This window comes from Anabrus simplex, chromosome 1 (assembly GCF_040414725.1).
Source record: "Anabrus simplex isolate iqAnaSimp1 chromosome 1, ASM4041472v1, whole genome shotgun sequence".
NCBI lineage: Eukaryota > Metazoa > Arthropoda > Insecta > Orthoptera > Tettigoniidae > Anabrus > Anabrus simplex.
The window spans coordinates 800,234,312-800,256,081 of NC_090265.1; the positions used below are offsets into that span (position 1 = coordinate 800,234,312).

The following is a 21,770-nucleotide window of genomic DNA, read 5'->3' on the forward strand; positions in this document are numbered from 1 at the left end:
TTCAAATTTCTTGGCAGGGACTCGAATTGAACCCGGGCCTCATAATATGGCAGCTAATCACACTAACCACTACACTACAGAGGCGGATTTCCATAAGGGGAAATATGGCAGTATGTTTTTTAAGCCAGTGAGGAGTTCACCTATATTTTTTGCTCTTAAAATTCGCTTAGAGATATTGCAAGCAGTAACCAGTTTCGGCTAAAGATTAATATTATCAGATGACCTCTGAACCCCTCAGACGGGTATATAAACCCCGAGTAGCCCCGTTCAGTCTGTTCTTGTCGACAGACACAACCATGAGGACGGCAACCATTGTAGTACTGGCTCTTGTGGCAGCCCTGGCAGCTGGCTCCGTGATCCCACCCAGGGAGCGGAAAGTCGGTAAGGAATAGAATATTTCACTTAAATATTGTTTTTTAAATAATTCCGTTCCTTTACCACTGTCTACTTTTGTGTATCCTTCAATTTTACAATAATATGCTACTTTAAGCTATTATTATTATTATTATTATTATTATTATTATTATTATTATTATTATTATTATTATTATTATTATTATTATTATTATTTTCTACCGCTTTTCTCACACTTGTGGGGTCACGGGTACGAACTGTGCCGCACATGTGGATTTGGTTCTGTTTTACGGCCGGATGACCTTCCTGACGCCAAACCTATATGGAGGGATGTAATCGCTATTGCGTGTTTCTGTGGTGGTTGGTGGTGTGGTATGTTGTCTGGATATGATGAGGAAAGTGTTGGGAAAAACACAAACACCCAGTTTCCGAGCCAGAAGAAGTAATCAGACGCCATTAAAATCCCCGACCCCGCCGGAAATTAAACCCGGGACCCTGTGAACCGAAAGCCTCAATGCTGATCATTCAGCCAAGGAGTCAATTATTATTATTATTATTATTATTATTATTATTATTATTATTATTATTATTATTATTATTATTATTAGACCCTCCGTGGCTCAGGCAGCAGCGCGCCGGTCTCTCAGCAACATTCTCCGTTAACATTTCATTTCATCTGTCAGTCATTTATCATTGCCCCAGAGGAGTGCGACAGGCTTCATCAGCCGGCACCATTCCTATTCTCACCGCTAGATGGGGGCTAAATTCGTTACTTTCCTGACCCAGTCGAATGACTGGAAACAGGCTTGAGGGTTTTATTTTCCCAGGTCTCCTCTAAAGTACTTGGAGTCGGCACTATATGTGGATTAAACCCGTTTTTACGGCCTAATAACTTTCTTGACGCCAACCCGTTTTGAGGTGGGATATAGAACTATTACTACTGCGTACTTCTTATGTTGTTTGTATTGTGAAGCGTTGTATGTAAATGAAGATGTAACACAACAGCACGGCCCCCAGGCTGTAGAAATTAACCAGACGTGGTTAAAATGCTCGGCTCGGACAGGAATCAAACCCGGACCCCTGCCACTTCACGGACCAAACAGCCAAGGAGTCGGACGTACTACTCTAATGGAACTCCAGCGACCGGTTCATTACTTATATGTAACAATGTGAATATAATCATCTCTGGAGCAGTGTGATGGGAGGTCGCCTGGACTTGAAAAGTCATTAAAAAAATAACATTTTGATTTGTTACATCTTGGCTTTCCCCAGTCCAAAATAATGTATAATATGTGTTTCTACAACAAACGTCTATTCGTTATTTAATTATTGTAGCACCACTGTCACGGAGCCTCAGCTGACAGCTTACGTTACATTTCCGAAAGATACATTTTTAAAAGTTATAGGTACACATTCCTTAGGAACTAGAAGAGCTAGAGCAATCAAACTCAGTACATTCAGAAATGCCATGTGTCCTGAAAAAGTGAGATTGTCCCGAATTTTAGCTTCGAAAAAAGATATCCCACGAGAAAATTTTACTTTCTTGCAAGTATGCTGAATTTTTACTCTTACTGGGGAAACATTTAAGGTTCATAATTTTGCGTATCTATTTCAGTTTAGTGACTTCAAAATTCGATCAAAATTTTGTTTATTCATTCCCTCCCGTAAACAGCAGTTCATCTTCCTTTTTACTTTCTTTCTTAATCTGTATTACGTCCAAGGTTGGTTTTTCCTTTTGAAACAGCGAGGGATATCATCTGTACCGCCTCAAGGGCTGTGTCCTGGAGGGTGAGACTTTGGGTCAGGTGGATACAACTGGGAAGGAAGACCACTGCCTCACCTTGGCGGCCTCAGCTGATATGCTGAACAGGGGACTTGGCGGGGAATGCGAAGATTGGTAGGGATAGACAAGAGGGAAGGAAACGACCATGGCCTTAGGTTAGATACAATCCCGGCATTTACCTGGAGGAGAAGTGGGAAACAACGGAAAACCATTTTGAGCATTGCTGAGGTGGGATTCGAAACACTCTCTACTCAGTTGACCTCATGAGGCTTCTTGGACCCCGTTCCAGCTCTCGTACCACTTTTGAAATTTCGTGGCAGAACCGGGAACCGAACCCGGGAGTCCGGGGATGGAAGATAATCACACTTCTTTTATCTGGTCATTCTGTTGCTTCGGATGGAAAGTTGTCCTAAATTTTAAACATGTGTAATTCAGATGGTGAAAAAAGAATATCTCCCAAATTTTAACTTTAATCGAATGAATCAATTACCATTCGATATTAAATAACAGTAATGCAAATATAAACAATATTTAACTGAAAAATAAATCCAGTTTCATATTGTTTTGTTGTGCTGTTAATGTAAATATCGTCAAATATTATCGTTAATTATTGTTTCTTACAATATGATTTGAGGAACTAAGGTACGTGTATACACTTGTCGCATCGAATGTTTTGAGTTTATTTTTATTATTGGTTTGCTAACCTGTGCACTTCTTTCATTTATTACCAACACCCCCTCCCCCCACCTAAAATATTAGTATTGGACTAACCACTACCGAATCCTTGAGAGAAAAATATTTTTTCTCAACAGCCCAATTTAATAAGACAAAATACATTTTTGATACTACTGTATTGTAAGTCTTCATTGTTGGTAGTAGTGTACTTAACTCGCACATTTCGTGAAAATTGTACCTAAAACTGCTGTAGAAATTCGAATGTTTGAATATCAATCAATCAATCAATCAATCAATCAATCAATCAATCAATCAATCAATCAATCAATCAATCAATCAATCAATCAATCAATCAATCAATCAATCAATCAATCAATCAATCAATCAATCAATCAATCAATCAATACTGATTTCCACTTAGGTTGTTGCCCAGATGGCAGATTATCTATCAATTGTTTAACCTACATTTTTCTTAAAATATTTCAAAGTAGTTGGAAATTTATTGAACATCTCCCTTGGTAAATTGTGTTCTTGAAATCCAACTTTATCTTTATCAATGCCTTTCCACACAATTTCTCCAGTAACAGTTCGGAATATACTGCTGCTCATCTCGTTACTCACAGGTCTTTCCAGCTCAGAGTTTGTAACATTTTCATAACACTACACTTTTGTCGGAAAACACCCAGAACAAATCCTGCTGTTTTCCTGTGGATCTATTCTAGTTCCTAAGTAATTAATCTTGGTGCCAGATCCGTACACTAATTGTGGAATTACCAGTGGCAAGCACCCTCTCGTTTTTATTCTTACCACAAGCTCTAAGCATAATTATGAAGGTATCTGTAACCTTATTTATTTACAACCACATTAGTCTAATTACCCCAGTGAAGATGTTTCCTTACATTCACATCCATGTACTTACAGTGACCTCCATGAGGTAATTTGTCTCCATCAATACAATAAATAAAATTAAAGTGAATTTGTTAATTTGTTGCTATACGCAACCCTATTGGTAGTGGCTACTACGTATGTTCTTTGAGCTAGTTGATGTTGATAGGTAAATTAAGTTTGGTAGTTCTAGTTCAAATAGTTTCTCAGAACCCTGTCTGGAAAACCTACAATAACGCCCGAGGGGATATGTCATGCCGACCACACGTCACCTCTTAATCTGCAGGCTTTCGAACTGTGCATTGGTCCCTTGGTATGCCATGGGCTGTTGTGTCATGGGATATAGTTTGGTTCAGTTTATTGGGTACATCTAAAAAATAGGCCATGTGCAGGTCCTTAACCTCGGGATTTGCTTCAAGAGCCTTTACGTTAAGGGACTGGTGGAATTACTGAAGTTTGAGTAAACTGCACTGGACATTTATTGACTACCAGATACGTGAATCGGACCCCTGGACTGACGGGGGAAACAGGAAAGGCTCTGCTAGGAAGATGAATATAGCTGCATAAAACGTTTACAAACCACATTGTAAAATCCTCGTAAATTCTACTTTTTTCAAAGTATTAAAGCTCTTAGGTTTTTCCATTGTAAAATTACTAACGTTTCGCCCCAGTGTGTCCGCGTGCTCATCAGTTGGATTGCCACACTTCTCCAAGACGTTGATGGACAGTGAGCCCTTGAGACAGCACTGCAAGCCTCCTTTTCAGGATAATACCGTGGCAGTGCACAATATTTTCACTTGTCTAAATGCCTGCCTTTGGTTTTTTGTCATTTACCCTCAAATGCAGCGTTGTGCCGGAGAGCATTTTCTGCCGCAGTATCCTTTTGATTCAAGAGCAGGGAGACAGGAAACTGTACCTAGTAACTTAGTCATATTTTTACTTTTTAATCAGCATATTCGAGGTGCCTTGTTCCTATTTACGTTTCTAAGGCTCAGTCAAATTCTAACCTCTGATTTCCCATTTCACCAGCATCAACAGCTTCTTCCCGCTCCAGAATCTTCTCAACTACTTCTTACCGTTGATACAATTGCTTAATATTGTACCGGTTCCGAGGTATCAGAACATCAATAAGTTACTGTAGCTCCTTAATGTGACATCAGAATGGCGTTCCTTATGTGAGATCTTCGAACAAGCAGGCTTTCGAAGTCCTCCCTCCCCTTACTAGAATACTACGCTAGCTAAATCGGTAGAACGTTACGGGTCTGATGGACCGTCCTTAAGGGGCAGTAACCTAGTAATCTTTATAGTAGGGGAATCTCACTTATGAGATTAATACTATTATCCTGAGGAATGAGAAAAATGAATTCATTTTTTCACTACACACATTTAATAACTAAGAATACACATGAATGCTATTTACATAGATATGCCACAACACTAAATACATGAATTATGTACATTACGGTTTTCTTGAGGATCCAATATCTCTCTAATCCTTTATCTAGAATCGCATTTTAACTCTGAAACCTGTAGAATTCGAGATGTCGTTCCTTCTCTGACCAATTAACTATTTAAAACACATCACTTTATACACTTCTACTGCGACACCAACATATTTAAATGATTGTATATCTTGCGTCATTTGCCTAGTTTATGTCGCTAATTTGCATATTCAAAATGACAAATTGTGTCGCTCTAACATCAATGGAACAGTGTGTTTGACATATTTATCGTAAGCACATTCAAGATATATGAAAGTCGTATGGTAGCATTCGCTTGAAACTCTATCTGACTATTTCACATATGAACAAATATTATATGACGCATGTTTCATCGGGATAGCACATAAATACTACCTTACAAAACGACATTTAAGAAACGTTGCTCCCTGAAACAATACGTCTTAGTGAACCAAGAACCAGTACAATATTCGGTAAATATCACTCCCTGAAATAGATAAGGTAATAATGCACTTCATCTTCACACAACAACATGGATGGTGTAATCCATCCACAGTTGGTAACCGTGAGTATAGCTTCCACAGGTGCTGCCTTGTAAGGAACTCAGGCTCCTTTTGCAGTGTGGGTGTATACGATCCTCCTGAAAATCCCTAGACGATTTAATATACGTAAATAAATGGAGGGCATAATCTCATCTTTTAGAATTATAAATCTATCCAACGGTGTTACTCGCTAAATTATTGCACGTAATTGCCATACCAGAGAAGGAAACGAGCTTTCGCAGTGCGTCTTCTCAATGCGGTAGTAAACATTCTATTTCCTCTGTCGCCTCGGTAAGGTCATAAATCTCACAAGTCAGCTGGCTGTCTTGCTCTCTTTCTCACTTTCCCTTTTAAAATAACGGGACTCTGCAGTCCGGCGGGGATTCTTCTCGCCACTAATTATTCAATTTCATTTATCCCCAGGATGCTCTTGGCATCAGTAACGCATATTGGCTCTAATCTAAACTTATTCACATCCTCGGCGCGGAATAATGCATCGCGCATTTTAACGACTCATTGCGGAAATTTCGTATTCTCATAAACATCGCAAACACTACAATCATCTGCCTAAACGCTCCGCCCCCTCTCACGACATATCCAATACATGCACATTACTGAAGAATGTGTTCTATCAATTGGGACACACACACATTAACACTCGCGGTCTAAGTAAAACACAATCACAGTAACACCCACTGTCATTTCTCATCTTCTGGTTCAGCAGCCTTAACTTATAAAGGAGGACTTCTTAACCCATGTGTGAAGCGCAAAGAAAATGAAATGTTTAGAATCTTCTGACGATTCATACTGGTTGTCAAATGTTGGTAGCTGGAGTGAATTTACTTGAATATCAAAATCCACTTAAACATTACAGTGCTTCACACTTGATTTATCCCAAGGGCCTTAAGTCTAACGTGCACTACTTCCCGTGATAAAAATGAAAAGAAATACGGTTATACAACCGTGAAGAAAAATCAGCATAAAACCCTAGTAAATAACTATCTCCATCCCTTTGTAACAGCAAAATCCTACACTACCTTCTACATCATTCACATGCAATTTGCATATTTACATTTAATAGGAAATACGACTTTCTGTACTTGAAATTTGTACTCAGCACTTGTCTGGATCACGTCCACAGCTCACTCGGGCGGGCACATATAGGGGTTTAGTCGAACATCACGGCTGCGGAGAGTCCAAAGTTCGGCTGCAGGTGGTTAGCTCGATGTTGGCTTGAGTCTCGTTCATGTGGGAGGATCTCGATGTTCTGTGACGCGTCGAGTGGGTACAGGCCACCTGTACGTTGGTCTTCTTCCTTGGACGATGACGTCACTGGCACACAAATACGAATGGGGGAATCTGACTTAGTATAATTGTGTTCAATGGGGACATATTATAATCGTTGTGATCAGAGAAACTCATATGCTCAAGCTCTCTAACCGAGCAGCGGTATTATCCCTGTCGCCCGCTACTTCATTCTCCTGTCTAATCTAATATCAGCAATTTAGGCCCTGAACTGCACACGTTTGTGGTTTCACTGTCACTGGGTATGTTATACTGTCATTACAAAAGGGGTTTTAACTCGGCCTAAATCAGCACTAGTTTTTAGGTAATACAGATTAACTATTGCGCTCAGAGTTGTATAGCCGATACCGCCCTTGTCAGATACATTGTCAGTAAACCGCTTTTTTATACCATTTTTTTGCTAGTTGCTTTAAGTCGCACCGACACAGATAGGTTTTATGGCGACGATGGGACAGGAAAGGGCTAGGAGTGGGAAGGAAGCGGCCGTGGCCTTAATTAAGGTACAGCCCCAGCATTCGCCTGCGGTGAAAATGGGAAACCACGGAAAACCATCTTCAGGGCTGCCGATAGTGGGGTTCGAACCTACTATCTCCCGAATACTGGATACTGGCCGCACTTAAGCGACTGCAGCTATCGAGCTCGGTCTTCTACCAATTGATTATTCAATATCACACAGTAATAGAGCTATTCTATTCGGCATTAATAAATTCATGTACTAAGTTATACCATGGTGTAGCCTACTTGCACTTAAGCTACACTTAGTTCACTTCCGTACAGCTTATTCTGCTGTCTCACGCCTTACGTAAATAGTTATAATCACGGCTATGTGCCATGGTCTGTTAATAACGGCGGACCTTACACGCACGTTAATTTATAATTATTCCGCTGAGAGTATTATCAGCTTCGTAGCCGCTGGTAAATAACACTGAGTCACCATTTAATTTATAGGAATATAACAAAGAATACCTTTGACGGGCGTACCAATACACATCACAATGCAACTAGAAATATTAGAATACCATCGAGGAATCATTCACGGCGTGTACTACATCACTACACGACTGGAAAATCAAAGTACCATGGCTTGCTTCGGGTCGCATCCCCTAAATAGCGAGACCGTGTTAGGCTTAGTGGAGAGGGTAAAACCCCACCTCTTCGCTAAATTCACTCCGATACTAGGCAGTTCTCAATATCGGTTGAGGTTTCAAATTAAAGCTTGATCACCCCAGTTTCCACTGATCGATTTCCGTCAAGATCTCATCGTGTGTTTTGCGGTAATCTCAAAAGCGTCCTTTGGTAGCCCAATGTAGGAGGAGTCTAAGCTCGGGGAACTTCTGACTTCGTCCTCGTTGCCCGCTTTCACCATCTGGTTCACAACTGGCTCGATGTTTGTTTACTACGTACTTGGTCTTATTACAATTATATAAAACACTTCTAGGTGTTATAAATCAGCATAACATTCGCTGATTTTTATGAATCTTAACTCATGAAAATCCATCATGTATTACGCAACTTTCGTTATCATTATTCTCGCAACAGTTGAAGACTGTGGATTGGTAGTGGTAATTCTGCAGGGATAAGAACGAAGAAATAAAGTTTTCAGGGTTGAATGCAGTGCTCCGTGACCTATTTCGTCCTCTCTGCGCGGCGTGCCTCATCTCTTCTCTCTTCCTCAGAAAAGGAGCGCTTTTCACCTGCGAGCGAGAGTATGACTCGTTTAAGCTATTTGCGCGTAAGTAGAGCCGAGTCTCTCGGGCTGGCAGCGCCCTACTCGTGCCCCGGGAAGGGTTAACGTGTGCTAACTTGGGCACTAATTGACGTAGCATAGCGCGGAAAACGGCACGTTCAAACTACAGGATACCTCAATATACGCTTGGTGATGTGATGAACGGTCACAATATATTCCTGATATCTTTCTGCCTATTGTTCTTTCCCAAGAAATGGTTCCCCATCTGAGCTCTTAATATTCATACACCTAGTTTTTCTTTCTCCAAAAGGTTTCCTTGAATTTCCTGTATGCGGCATCCACCTTTTCTACAACCATATAACCTTCAACATCATCTTAAAAAGAAAAGGAATTTACTCACTTCGAACATTATAATAGGAATTAGAAACATGTTTTCGTCTGGAGTGTGGCATGGTATGGAAGTGAAACGTGGACGATGACTAGCTCAGAAATAAGGGGAATAAAAGCATTTGAAATGTGGTGTTACAGAAGAATGTGAAGGTGAGGTGGGTAGATTGAATCACACATGAAGAGGTACCGATTCGAACTGGTGAGGGAAGGACGATTTGGCGAAATTTAACCAGAAGAAGGGACAGAACGATAGGGCACATCTTAAGACACAACTGATTTGTTCAGTTAGTTCTTGAGGGAAGTGTAGGCGGTAAGAATGGTAGGAGTAGACCAAGGTAAGAATATGGCAAACAGATTAGAAATGACGTAGGATGTAGTAGTTATGTAGAAATGAAAATGTTATCCCAGGATATGGTGGTACGGAGAGCGGCATCAAACCAGGCTATGGACTGATGACCCAAATAACATCAACAATAAATTTATGGCAGGTTGCACTAAAACCTTGCATTTTAAAGATCTTTTATCGCTTACATTCTTCGTAGGAGTTCATAGAGGATGTGCTCGTTCACCTGGGAGGAATGTAAACCCAACTTATAAAGTTCCCATAAAACTGAGATTCAAGGCAACTTCAGGCGTATGTTCCTTGTGACCATACTGAGTTCTATGAGAACATTATACAGCAGATGATAACACAAGAAGTGCTCATTTTGTAGCTCTTGTATGGAGTATTATTACAGAATACATTTCAGCAACAAATCACAATGCTAAGAATAAAAATGTGAGGATAATAACATTCACTATTAAACAATAGAACAATAAAATTGGTTTACCTAAAAAGATGGTTTCTGGGCCCTTTTATTAATTACGATTAAGTTTTAAAGTTTATATTTTCTATTCTCTTTCCAGCTGATAAGGACTTTCTGATCAAGCAGAAGAACATTATTCAGCTCTTGATCCGCCCACACCAGCAGAATCTGTTCACGGAACAGGTTGAGATTGGAAATGCCTACGATTTGGAAGCCAGCCTCAACAACTACCGAGACACCCAGGAGGTGAAACGCTTCTTGGCTCTGTACAAGCATAACGACTTGCTGCCTCGTGGAGAGGTGTTCTCTGTCCTGTACAGGGATCACATCTGGCAGGTGGAACGTCTGTTCAACATCTTCTTCCTGGCCAAGGACTACGACACCTTCTACAAGACTGCCTGCTGGGCTCGTGATCGTGTCAATGAGGGCATGTTCGTGTATGCTTTTTCGGTAGCCGTTCTGCACCGTCCAGACACCCAGGATATCATCCTCCCACCCCCCTATGAGGTGTACCCCGAGCTGTTCGTGGACACCACTGTCATCCAGAAAGCCTACGAAGCCCGTATGTCCCATCAACCAGGTCCCTATGTGATCCCTTACAACTACACCAGCCACGTCCACAACTACCTGGACCGCCTCAACTACTTCAGCGAGGACGTCGGTCTGAACACGTACCTCACCTACCTTAACTACGAGTACCCTGCTTGGCTGAACACCCGCAAGTACGGCCTGAAAGCACAGCACCGTGGAGAACTCTTCTACTACACTCGCCAGCAGTTGTTGGCCCGCTACCAGCTGGAGCGTCTGTCTCGTGGATTCCCAAGCGTCGAGACATTCGACACCAACATCTACAATCCCGTGAAGGTACAGTACATATATCTTAAGATTAATTCCAGCTTAAAACATGGCTATATACATAACTCTCCATTCCAAAAGAGACTACCTTCTATGTATATCACCGCAGGAAATTCCGAGTATATAATCTATATTATGCATATAGCTAAATTTTACTTTTGTTGCCATTCATGCTTTAACGGTGCGTACTTATAGACATGATAGTGTATAGGCTTTTGTGCTTATGCCATGTCAAGAAAATAAGGTGAAATTCTTAACGTTTTGCAGAAAACTGTGCTCTGCGTCCTCAGAAGAAAATTCGACTGTCCACGAGAAAGGCTTCTTAAACAATGAGACTTTGAATTTCGGAACGTTATGATAGAAGTGGAAATGGTACGTTCATTCGCCACCAGATGGCCCCCAGGACGTGGCACAATGCTAGCGTTCGAAGCGGAAGCTGACTGAACCATCACAATCAGACTAAGCGATTCACATATCGTGTTTGCGTAACATATGGCAGGTGCAAGGCATAGAGATAAGCTTGGAATGAAATATCTGGCGACGAGGAACGTACGAATTTCGAAAACACCGAGAGAAATGACAATAGTGAAGGGACAGGGAAGGGAACTACCTACGTAAATTCTTAATGGCTGGCAACCAGGTATTAATTGATAGCCAGTGCCCCTGATGAAATTGTTAGGATTTCTACGCATTTCCACAGGTTTCCGTATAATCCTGGACCTGTAGTGTCTAGTGTGGGTAAGAGCTCGAGCATCGTTGAACATGACATCACGACGCGACGATAGAGCGTGCTCAGCTATTGCCGATTTGTCAGGTTGGTTGAGACGAATATTACGTTCATGTTCTTTGATGCGGGTACCAATGGACCGGCACGTTTGGCCGATGTATACTTTACCGCACTCACAAGGAATTTCGTATACCCCAGGATGTAAAAGTGGGGACAATTTTTCCTTGGTTTTGCTCAGACTGTGAGCAATTTTAGTGGCGGTGCCAAACACGGTTTTTATATTGTGTTTGCGGAGGAGCTTGGCAATTCGATCTGTGGCGTTGTGAATGTAAGGCAAGTAGGAGGTTCCCTTCACTTCTTCCTTCTGTGAGCTTTGCTTGGTCGTTTCTCTGGGATGTAGAGCTCTCTGGCTATCAATTAAGTAATACCTGGTTGCCAGCCATTAAGAATTTACCTAGATAGTTCCCTTCCCTGTCGCTTCACTATTGTTATTTCGTCTCGGTGTTTTCCAAATTCGTACGTTCCTCGTCGCCAGTTGTTTTATTCAAGGCTTATCTCTATGTCTTACACCTGCCATATGTTACGCAAACACGATATGTGAACCGCTTAGTCTGATTGTGATGATTCAGTCAGCTTCCGCATCGAACACTAGCGTTGTGCCACTAACTGGGGGCCATCTGGTGGCGAATGAACGTACCATTTCCACTTCTATTATAACGTTCCGAAATTCAAAGTGTCATTGTTTAAGAATCCTTTCTCGTGGACAGTCGATATTTCTTCTGAGGACGCAGAGCACAGTTTTCTGCGAAACGTTAAGAATTTCACCTTATTTTCTTGACACGGCATAAGCCCAAAAGCCTATAAACTATCATGTCTATAAATTTTACTTTTATTTGATGGTAATGTATATTCTTCTATGTCTGCATTTGTCACTTCATTTAAAAAATCTATAATCGATTCAGCGGCATAATCATTCTTTAATGTTGTAATGTTGTATACAATGGACGTTTGAAAACGAAGAAATTCACCGAGAAATAGAGTCAAAATATTAAATGTGACTAATATAAGGGACATTGAGACAGAAAATTATATTAAAGACAAGAAATATAAAGGGCGTCGATCTCAGAATTGATGATATCAAAGCGGAGGGGTAGAATGGATAATAATGGTGACACTTTTCTATTTATCCATTTTATGCCTTTGTAAATGGCGAAGTTAGTGCCGCGATATACATACTGACGTAATTTCGAAGTTAGTACATAATACCACATATATTTTCAATTACACATACAAACTGAGTAGTAGTGTTATGATAATGTTAAAAGTGATTAATATTCTCTGCGTATACTTTAACCTAATGATAGCTCTACATCATGCAACCTCTCAACTACTCTGACAATCAATCAAACTGTTTACGTATTTAAGGGGATGTCTGGACAAGACTGCCTAAATGAGCCTACTGCTTCGGATACTGACAGGGAGAGAATTTCAAATACTGACGTGTAATTGAACGGTTTCATAACGGAACAAGTTGATCTGGTGTTATGTGCAATGAAGGAGGAGGGAAAGCTAACATATTAGGTTATATATTCGGGTGTAGATTCCTTCAGTAGTCGAAATAGTATTCATTGTGCTCTTTGAAGTGCTCTGAAATTACTCATTAGAGGTAGATAAACCCTTGCTCAGGTAGTTGACGTTCTACGGTAATAATACTACTATTGTTTACATATTTGTAGACAACTGACAGGTGTTTGTATTGTTTCACAGGTTGGTTTCAACCCCCACCTCCACTACCCCAACGGACAGGCTGTCCCTGCTCGTCCTGAAGGCATCAGGGTGCACGACAACGACCTCGTTGACGTTGACGAAGTCAAGAACATTGAATGGAGAATTAGGAATGCTATTGATAGCCACTCCTTCATCGCTGTAAGTTAAAATTGATTTATTGCCATAATCTGTCATATAGTAGAGTGTTTAGAATTTTCAAATGACACATGAGATATGTTTCCTCTTTGCAGAACGACGTTGATGGTTACAGAAGAGCTTTCATCAATGAAACTGACGGCATTGAAGTTCTTGGAAACATCATCCAAGGTAACGCTGACTCCCTCAACAAGCTGTACTTCAAGTCTTACTTCGGAATGCTGCTTTCCCTGTACGGACACATCGTGGATCCCGAGCACGAACTAGGAGTAAGTAAATACTGTTTGTTGACAGTATTTTGTGACTCAAACAACAATAGGTATAAAGGCTACTTTACACTATGATGACAATGCAAGCCTTTACCTTATACTTTTTCACGGGTTTCCACAGCATTTGTCAGCAAGTTTAACTTGCGTACACAAATTCTGGCTCTTGTAGCGGTGGTTATTTAAACTGTAATTAAATGTCTTACAGCCCCTCTTTTTCCAGCGCCAACCTCCTTTCTCCTCTTACGTACTTCTAGCAATATGATTGACAATTTACCTTCATCCGAAAGATGAGAGAAGGGTTACATTTACCCATTCTTTTACAAGTATGACACTTTAATCATATTGCACTGGCAAGTTGACATCTCCTTATTTACTCCAGTCAGAAAAAATTTCATTAACGAAGGCTGTTTATGACCCCATCTTCTTGACATACCTAACATAATATCTTTCATTGGTTCATACTTGTTAGGTCAAGCCAGTCATAGAAAGAACCAGTAAGGGCGGGTGGAGTCATGTGTTAGGTAAATGTGGTAATTTGACGGATAAAGAAACCACTATTTCGACCTACGGATATGGGCCAGATTTTCTATACGTACCGGTAAGATCGGAATTAATGAAAATATTATGCATTTTTCGGTTTCAAATAAACATTTCCAACAGCCTACAGACCAGTGAATTTTCCAAATTATTTATTGATAAACTGAATTAGATCTTTTGATCTTATGTACAGCTCAAGTAGAACAACCTTTTGCTCTTGATATCTTCATAGATCGTAGTTATCTAAGGAGAAAGGCCCATTTACTTTTACAAGTATATTTAAATGATGCTCGGAAGACTGCAACGAATGACGGAGCAGATATCACATTCAAATGACAAAGCAAAAAGAAATAGGGCCTAAATATACCCATTTCAGTTTTTTTAAAAAAAATACAAACATTTAGTGTATATTCCGACGATTTCACTTTCCTCTGTCTCTGTTACTGATTGAGAATTCACCACACCACCTTCGTTGTTGTTGTTGCTATTTGATTTACGCCAAAACCGTCAAAAGTAGTTAATATAACGCAAAACAATAACATTCTTCTTCTTCTCCTTCGCCTGCTTCTTATTAGTATTACTGTCTGATTGTACTTTGTCAGTTTTCGTTACTATTTCTCTCTTCATTTGATGATTAAGCTAAATATTATTTTATGTTAAATGAGTGTATAGTTAGCATTTATCCTTCATTTCTTTTTAAAATCTATGTGTAGTGAATGCCGACGCTATATTAAGGGACTCATTAGCCTCCGTGAAGAACTGAGTTCAAATACATTCAGTTCTCATTCATTGACCCATGTGGATTTTGAACTTTTGTTACATAGGTTTAAGGAGTCCAGTACTTAAGTCATACGTCCTATGGTTAATATTCTTCTACTAATTAAAATACTTGCTTAAAATTTTCAGGTTGCACCATCTGCATTGGAGCACTTCGAGACTGCATTAAGAGACCCTATTTACTACAACATCCTCTACAAGGTCGTTGATTTGTTCAATGAATACAAACGCCAGTTTAAGAGCTACACTCGTGATCAGGTGAGTTCTCATATCAAATAAGTAATAATAATGTATTGCTGAAGAAATGTCTTCAATTATACTGCATGCCCTGTCGAACGAACGTGTTTCTAGAAGGCAGAAGCCTGACTAGGCTGAAAATAGATTACATTAAAATGATAAAAATATCCAGGCAATCGGCTCCCATGATATGCTAAAATATTTTCTTAAACGGGCACTCTTGAATTTAATTAAGACCATTCTCAAATTGAAATAATAATGCCCATTAATATTTTAATTGAATCTAATTTCGTCAATTCTCGGATATTGAGGATAAAGCTACTGATATTCGTCGTTATTACTTCAGCCTATAAGAGAATGCTGTGCTCAGTTCAACAAAATTCTTCCACATTTCATGAATTATTAGTATAAGTGTATCTCAGTACAGAGGATTCGTCGTGCTGACCACACGGCGCCTCGTAATCTGCAGGCCTTCGGGCTGAGCAGCGGTCACTTGGTAGGCCAACACCCTTCAGGACTGTAGTGCCATGGGGCTAGTTTTGTTAGTATCTCAGTAGTATGACGTTATGACTTTTCCCACTTTAATTTTTGTTTCTATTCAGGTTTCGAAGTTTTCCAAGTACTGCAATTAAAAATAATCACATTGACAATAATCCACTTATTTCGTTGTTGCAGCTCGCTTTCCCCGGAGTGAAGATCGAGTCAGTCGATGTGGACAAGCTCATCACCTACTACGACGACTTCTTCTTCAACCTCAACAACGCCGTGGAGATTGAGAAGGTCGAAGAAGCTGACAGTCTGGACATTCGCGTCCGTCAGCAACGTCTCAACCACAAGCCATTCACCGTGCGTGTCAACGTGAACAGCGACAAGGCTGCTAAGGTGATGGTCCGCTTCTACCTGGCTCCCAAGTTCGACTACCTGGGCCGTGAACTCACACTCAACCAGAAGAGGAAATACGCCGTCGAGCTCGACCGCTTCCCCTACGAGAGTGAGTATTTTCTTACGATTTCTGTACACATTGAATAGATACTCTCCCACAAATTTATTAAAATCTTCTGTACCAGTCGCATTATATTATCTAAAAATTACGAATACTGTTTCAAAACACAAGTCCTTGCCTTTTTTCTGACGTGTAAATATTAATTAATTCATTCAATTTCCATTATTGAAAACATTTTCTCCAAGTGTCCATCTAGAACCATTTCAAAGAAAACTCCGCACCTCTAGCTCCTTTTACCATACATATCTTGTTCTGAAATAATGATGTAAGTAGAGGAACCGTGCTGCTCTGCAGTATTCATTATAAACAGGTCAGATATCTCGTCTTGATATGCCTGTCGTAGTCATAATGTTTTTCCTGCCCTTTTCAATGGTTTTATGAACATATGGTAAGAAAACCCGTCATGGTATGCCGCAGTTCGTAGTCAGAATTCATCAATTCTGACGCCATTACGCCGTGTGTTTGGTACAAATCTATCTATATATTCGCTTTTTTATCCTGCAGTTCTTGATGTAGAGCTTCTCATCGTAATGTAGAAGGCTTCCACAAGAACGGTTGTCTCGTGAGCTCATAGGTTAGTCTCCGAGAATTGCTGTTTGCCAGGCAGAAAACTTTTTTTAAGATACCTAGCCTTCATTCTTTCTAATGCAGCTAGGTTATCCTTTGATATTTGTTTTCGGATAATGTCTAAGCCGTATGTCATGATGGGATCCGTTTGTATGTAGACTTTTTTCTCTTAGCAGCATAAGCCTAAGTTATCTGGAACACTGCCATCTGTTGAATATGTTGGGAAACTGGGAAAGGTTAGAGAATCGAAGAGTATCTAGCGGGGAATAGTATTCTTCCGTGATCAGAGGAAGTGTATCCTCGCTAGCTTGACAGGTAGTAATCAAACATAACTGTAAGCAATGACATTACTGAGGATGAAAGTCAAGTATCAGAATATTAATGTGTTAGTCGTTTAGCAACAAGCTAATTGCAGAATGTATTGAGGGTTATGGTAAGACTTCCTCTGCAATTACTGGAGCTATCATTTAATAATTTGATTTTATGTTTACTCAAAGTTGGCTGAACTTGGAAACCTATCAATGCCTCTTGATTCACGGCAGCTAATTCCGGAGAGAATAAAACAAAAGTTAAGCCAATCGGTCCAGTAGAACGGACAGATGGATTTACCAAAGCTGTTTTTTGTAAACTCTAGTCTAGTAATTCACTCTGCTTCTCTTACTCTCTGTGGTCGAGCTCATTGGTACGGTACATGGCCTATCTTCAAGTATAGGCTACCTATGTTACTTATAACCTCACTATCGAAGCCCATTAATAAAACAGTGTTGTCAGCCATATTTGCTGGTGGTAGTGGTGATTAGCGTTTTAACAGGTTTAACAGGAAGTACAAATGGGCAGCCATCCTTTCAGACAGGCCCATTTTGTGCGTACGAATTTTCTGTCCTTTCTGTCATCTCATATGCTGAATATAAACATAAAAAATATTCGTTTCATGTACATCACCTCCAGATTATGACTAAGATCGACATAGGCTAAAAACTGTACAATTGAAAGATAATTCTGAGAATTAATAATAATAATAATGTTATTGGTTTTATGTCCCAACAACTCCCTTTACATTTCCTCCGTGTCTCAGGCGACAGGGCGCCGGCTTCTCACCGCTGGGTTCCGTGGTTCAAATCCCGGTCACTTCATGTGAGTTTTGTTTTGGACAAAGCGGAGGCGGCACAGGTTTTTCCCCGGATACTCCAATTTTCCTTGTACTCTTTAATTTTAGCGGCCCTTTCCAATATAATGTCATCTGTTAGCCATTAATCATTGCCCCAGATGAGTGCGACAGGCTTCGGCAGCCGACACAATTTCTATACTCGCTGCTGGATGGGGCCTTCATATTTTATATTCCTGACCTAGTCGAATGATTGGACAACAGACTGATGATTTTCATTTTAATTTTCAACTATTTTTGCAGTCTTCGGAGACGCTGAATGCCTGAAACCTTGCACTGATTGTTTCTCATCTCATCCACAGTTGTTGCTGGCAGCAACGTGATTGAACGCAGCTCTCGCGACTCCAACGCCGTCGTCCACGACCAGCTGACCACCAACATCCTGCTGAAGAAGGTGAACCAGGCTTTGGAAGGCAAGGAGCCCCTCTACATTGGCTCTGTAAGTGCTATGTCCTTACTATTCTGCAGATCTTTTACTGCCCGGTGATGGCCTAGGTACAGTTCTCTAATTATTATGTTCTGTTTCCTCTTCTTCAGGCATTCCGTCACTGCGGATTCCCCGAGCGCCTCCTCATCCCTCATGGTAGGAAGTCTGGTCTTCCCCTTAATTTCTTCGTGGTGATCACACCCTATGAAGGCCAGGACATCAACACCCACCCCTCGGTCGTGTCCTGCGGTACTGGCTTGAACTATGATGATGTGGATACCACTCCATTGGGCTACCCATTCGACCGCACCATTTGGGAATCCTCCACATTCTTCGTACCCAACATCTACCAGAAGGACGTGCTCGTCTACCACAAGACTCAAGAAGAGATCAACAACCCCTGATCACGCTCTGCGACAAGGCAGAATAACATCTTTCAGTCTTATCACGTCAATAACAACTCACTGATTCAGAAATGATTTAACATCGAAGGAAAATAAACACCAATCTCTTGACATGATGTTAAGGGAATCACATTTCTGCTCAAGTACAATAAAGACTGAAACTTAACAATGTGTTTGATTTCAAACTGATTTCTTACCTCCCTATGACTTTAAAGTACATGAACTACATGGTTCTAATCCAGATCTGCAAAGCTTCTTGAGAGAGGATTACCCTCAAATTTCACCTTATCCATTCCATTCACTTTCCAAGACTATAATATAAACTGAGAGTTTTGTCTGTATATTGCTCAGAATTAAGAAATAATGGTATTCGCGGACTCTATCTATATGTACGGGTATCACGAGAAAAAAGCTGAAGATAATTTAATGAAAATCGGTATGTAAAGTCGCAGAATGAGGCACTACAATCTAGGTTATAAATAATTTTATCTACGCTAAGTAAACTCGTGTCCTCATCCCTAGGTGGTGCATCTCTTTTAGACACACCCCCAGTGGAGGTGAGCTGCATGTACCATTTCAACCACACCCCAGCCCTCCTGCCATTTTTAATTTTCTGGCAGTACCGCGAATCCAACCACGGGCCACCGAGGACGGCAGCTAATCACACTAACCGTTACGCTTCGGAGGCGGACGTCTACACTAAGTGAAATGGTAGCTTAGTTGAATGTCTAACATTTAACTCTCAAATAACTAAAGTTATATAGAATTAAACTTCCGATATTATAGGCCTAAATTGTTACGGCTATTGCAACAGAGATATTCATGAAATTCAATTTTTGTTGCTAGGTCCACATCAGTGCCGAACCACGAGGAAATGGAAGAAGGGAATTGAATGAAAATCGGTATGTAAAATCAGGGACTAAGACAGTGCAGCCTGGGCTATAAATAATTTTTTCACGCTGGATGAAATGGTAGATTAGGGGAGGGCGCCTAAAATTAAATTTTGTAATGTATAAATGTTATTGATCTTATCAAAAAATTATAGAGAATGCAATTTACAATCATTTACGTCCTATACTGTTTTACCGTACCGACTGTGGTAACAGACCCCGACGTGGTGCCGTAATAATGTCCAGCAGGAGTTCTTTTACATGACTGAGCTATTTAAGCACCTTCAGATATCACCGGGCGGAGTCAGGATCGAACTCGTGAACTTGGGCTCAGAAAGTTAGCACACTACCGCCTGAGGTGGTGGTGATCATTATTTTTTACGAGGATGTACAACTGTGCAACGCTACTCTATACAATACCATTGAGAGAGAAAAAAATGGAAAGGATCCGACACTTCGAAAAAGGAAGGTATCGGCCAAAGAAAGACAAGGGCCACGAAGGGCGTGGAAATGAAAGACTCCCTAGGCCTTGCATCCTAATACCATCGGGGTCGAAAAAGAACAAGAGCTGACCAAAGGAAGGTCGGACAGGGCAGATGAATTTAGGAGCCTGGCACGTATAATTGGAAGCAATGCCAGGACTCGGTTAAAGGGCCCCTTGGTTGCCAACCACACCCCTAAGTTAGGAGTCCCTTGTGGCCCTTTCAGTCGTCTTTTATTCTACCGCCCTCATCCACAAGGTTATTGGAGTGTTCATGGTCAGCGTGTTGCTTGAATTCGAGGCCGGGTCTGATACCTCATGTATCAACAGCTCCTCAGTTGCTCTCACAGGCAGAGTGATACCCGTTCCAGCCCTCAGCAGAGAAATGGAACTTAACCGAGTGAGTTTTCTACGCGGTTGGAATCGCCCTGGGGCTGTCTTGAAAATGATCTTCTATGGTTTCCCATTTTCACACCCGGAAAATGCTTGGGTTGTACCTTAATTAAGGCTATGGCTGTTCCCTTCCCAATCCTACCTGACGAGTTGGCCGTGCGGTTAGGAGCGCGCGGCTGTGAGCTTGCATCCAGGAGATATTGGGTTCGAGCCCCACTCTCCGCAGCCCTGAAATATGGTTTTCCGTGGTTTTACGTTTTCACACCAGGCAAATGCTGGGGCTGTACCTTATTTTTTTGTTAGGGGCTTTACGTCGCACCGACACAGATAAGTCTTATGGCGACGATGGGTTAGGAATGGCCTAGGAGTTGGAAGAAAGCGACCGTGGCCTTAATTAAGGTACAGCCCCAGCATTTGCTTGGTGTGAAAATGGGAAACTACGGAAAACCATCTTCAGGGCTGCCGACAGTGGGATTCGAACCCCCTATCTCCCGGATGCAAGCTCACAGCCGCGCGCCTCTACGCGCACGGCCAACTCGCCCGGTGTACCTTAATTAAGGTCACGGCTGCTTCCTTGCCACTTCTAACCCTTTCCTATCCTATCGTCGCCATAAGTCCTATCTGTGTCGGTACAACGTAAAACCAATAGTAAAACTTCCCAATCCTAGAAGTTTCCTATCTCTAAGTGGCCAAAAACGTGGCATGTGTTGGTGCAACGTTAAACCACTAGTAAGTAGAAAGATAATTAAAAGTCCTTGGACTGGCCAGGAATCGAACACGGGATCTCCAGGTAAGAGGCAGGATAGGTCTTGTGGAATTGGACGTTGATGTGACTTAAAATATCAGTTTTGGCCACCCTAGTTTTGTATGGTTTCCGGACCGAGTGCCTCAGGCGGTTAGAGCACTGGTTTTCTGAGCCCTAGCCATCAGGTTCGATTCTGGCTGAGTCCGACGTGTTTGAAGGTGTTTAAATCCGGCAGCCTCGTGTCGGTAGGTTAATGAGCATGTGAAAGAACTCCTGAGAGAACGGTACAACACAACGGCGACTCCAAAATCCGTAAAAGTAGGCTAGTCAGTAGGGCAAAAATCAATCACGTTATTTTCTATTTGTACTTTCAACTTCAGACTAATATGTAAAGAGTAACATTCTCAGTATGAGCGCTCACTTCCTAACATCAGCCCCGATTAATAACAGTTTACCACTTTATTTCACGCGTGTTGCGCAGTA

The 21,770-nt window shown here is 41.1% G+C and overlaps 1 protein-coding gene across 1 annotated transcript; it reads left to right on the forward strand.

Annotated features, from left to right (window-relative positions):
* Positions 1 to 273: 273 nt before the first annotated feature.
* LOC136857553 (hexamerin) lies at positions 274 to 18,947 on the forward strand. The gene is made up of 8 exons (XM_067136308.2): positions 274 to 381; positions 9,988 to 10,751; positions 13,237 to 13,395; positions 13,488 to 13,661; positions 15,105 to 15,233; positions 15,888 to 16,203; positions 18,250 to 18,386; positions 18,485 to 18,947. The coding sequence occupies exons 1-8, from the start codon at positions 297 to 299 to the stop codon at positions 18,776 to 18,778; spliced, it is 2,058 nt and encodes a 685-aa protein (XP_066992409.2). The 5' UTR covers positions 274 to 296; the 3' UTR covers positions 18,779 to 18,947.
* Positions 18,948 to 21,770: the final 2,823 nt, after the last annotated feature.

What these genes read in the sequence shown, in the direction of transcription:
- LOC136857553 (XM_067136308.2), top strand. Translation starts at nt 297, where the DNA reads ATGAGGACGGCAACCATTGTAGTACTGGCTCTTGTGGCAGCCCTGGCA. An exon ending in ACCCAGGGAGCGGAAAGTCG is followed by an intron (nt 382 to 9,987) that starts GTAAGGAATAGA and finishes TTCTCTTTCCAG; the next exon opens with CTGATAAGGACTTTCTGATC. An exon ending in CGACCGCTTCCCCTACGAGA is followed by an intron (nt 16,204 to 18,249) that starts GTGAGTATTTTC and finishes TCTCATCCACAG; the next exon opens with TTGTTGCTGGCAGCAACGTG.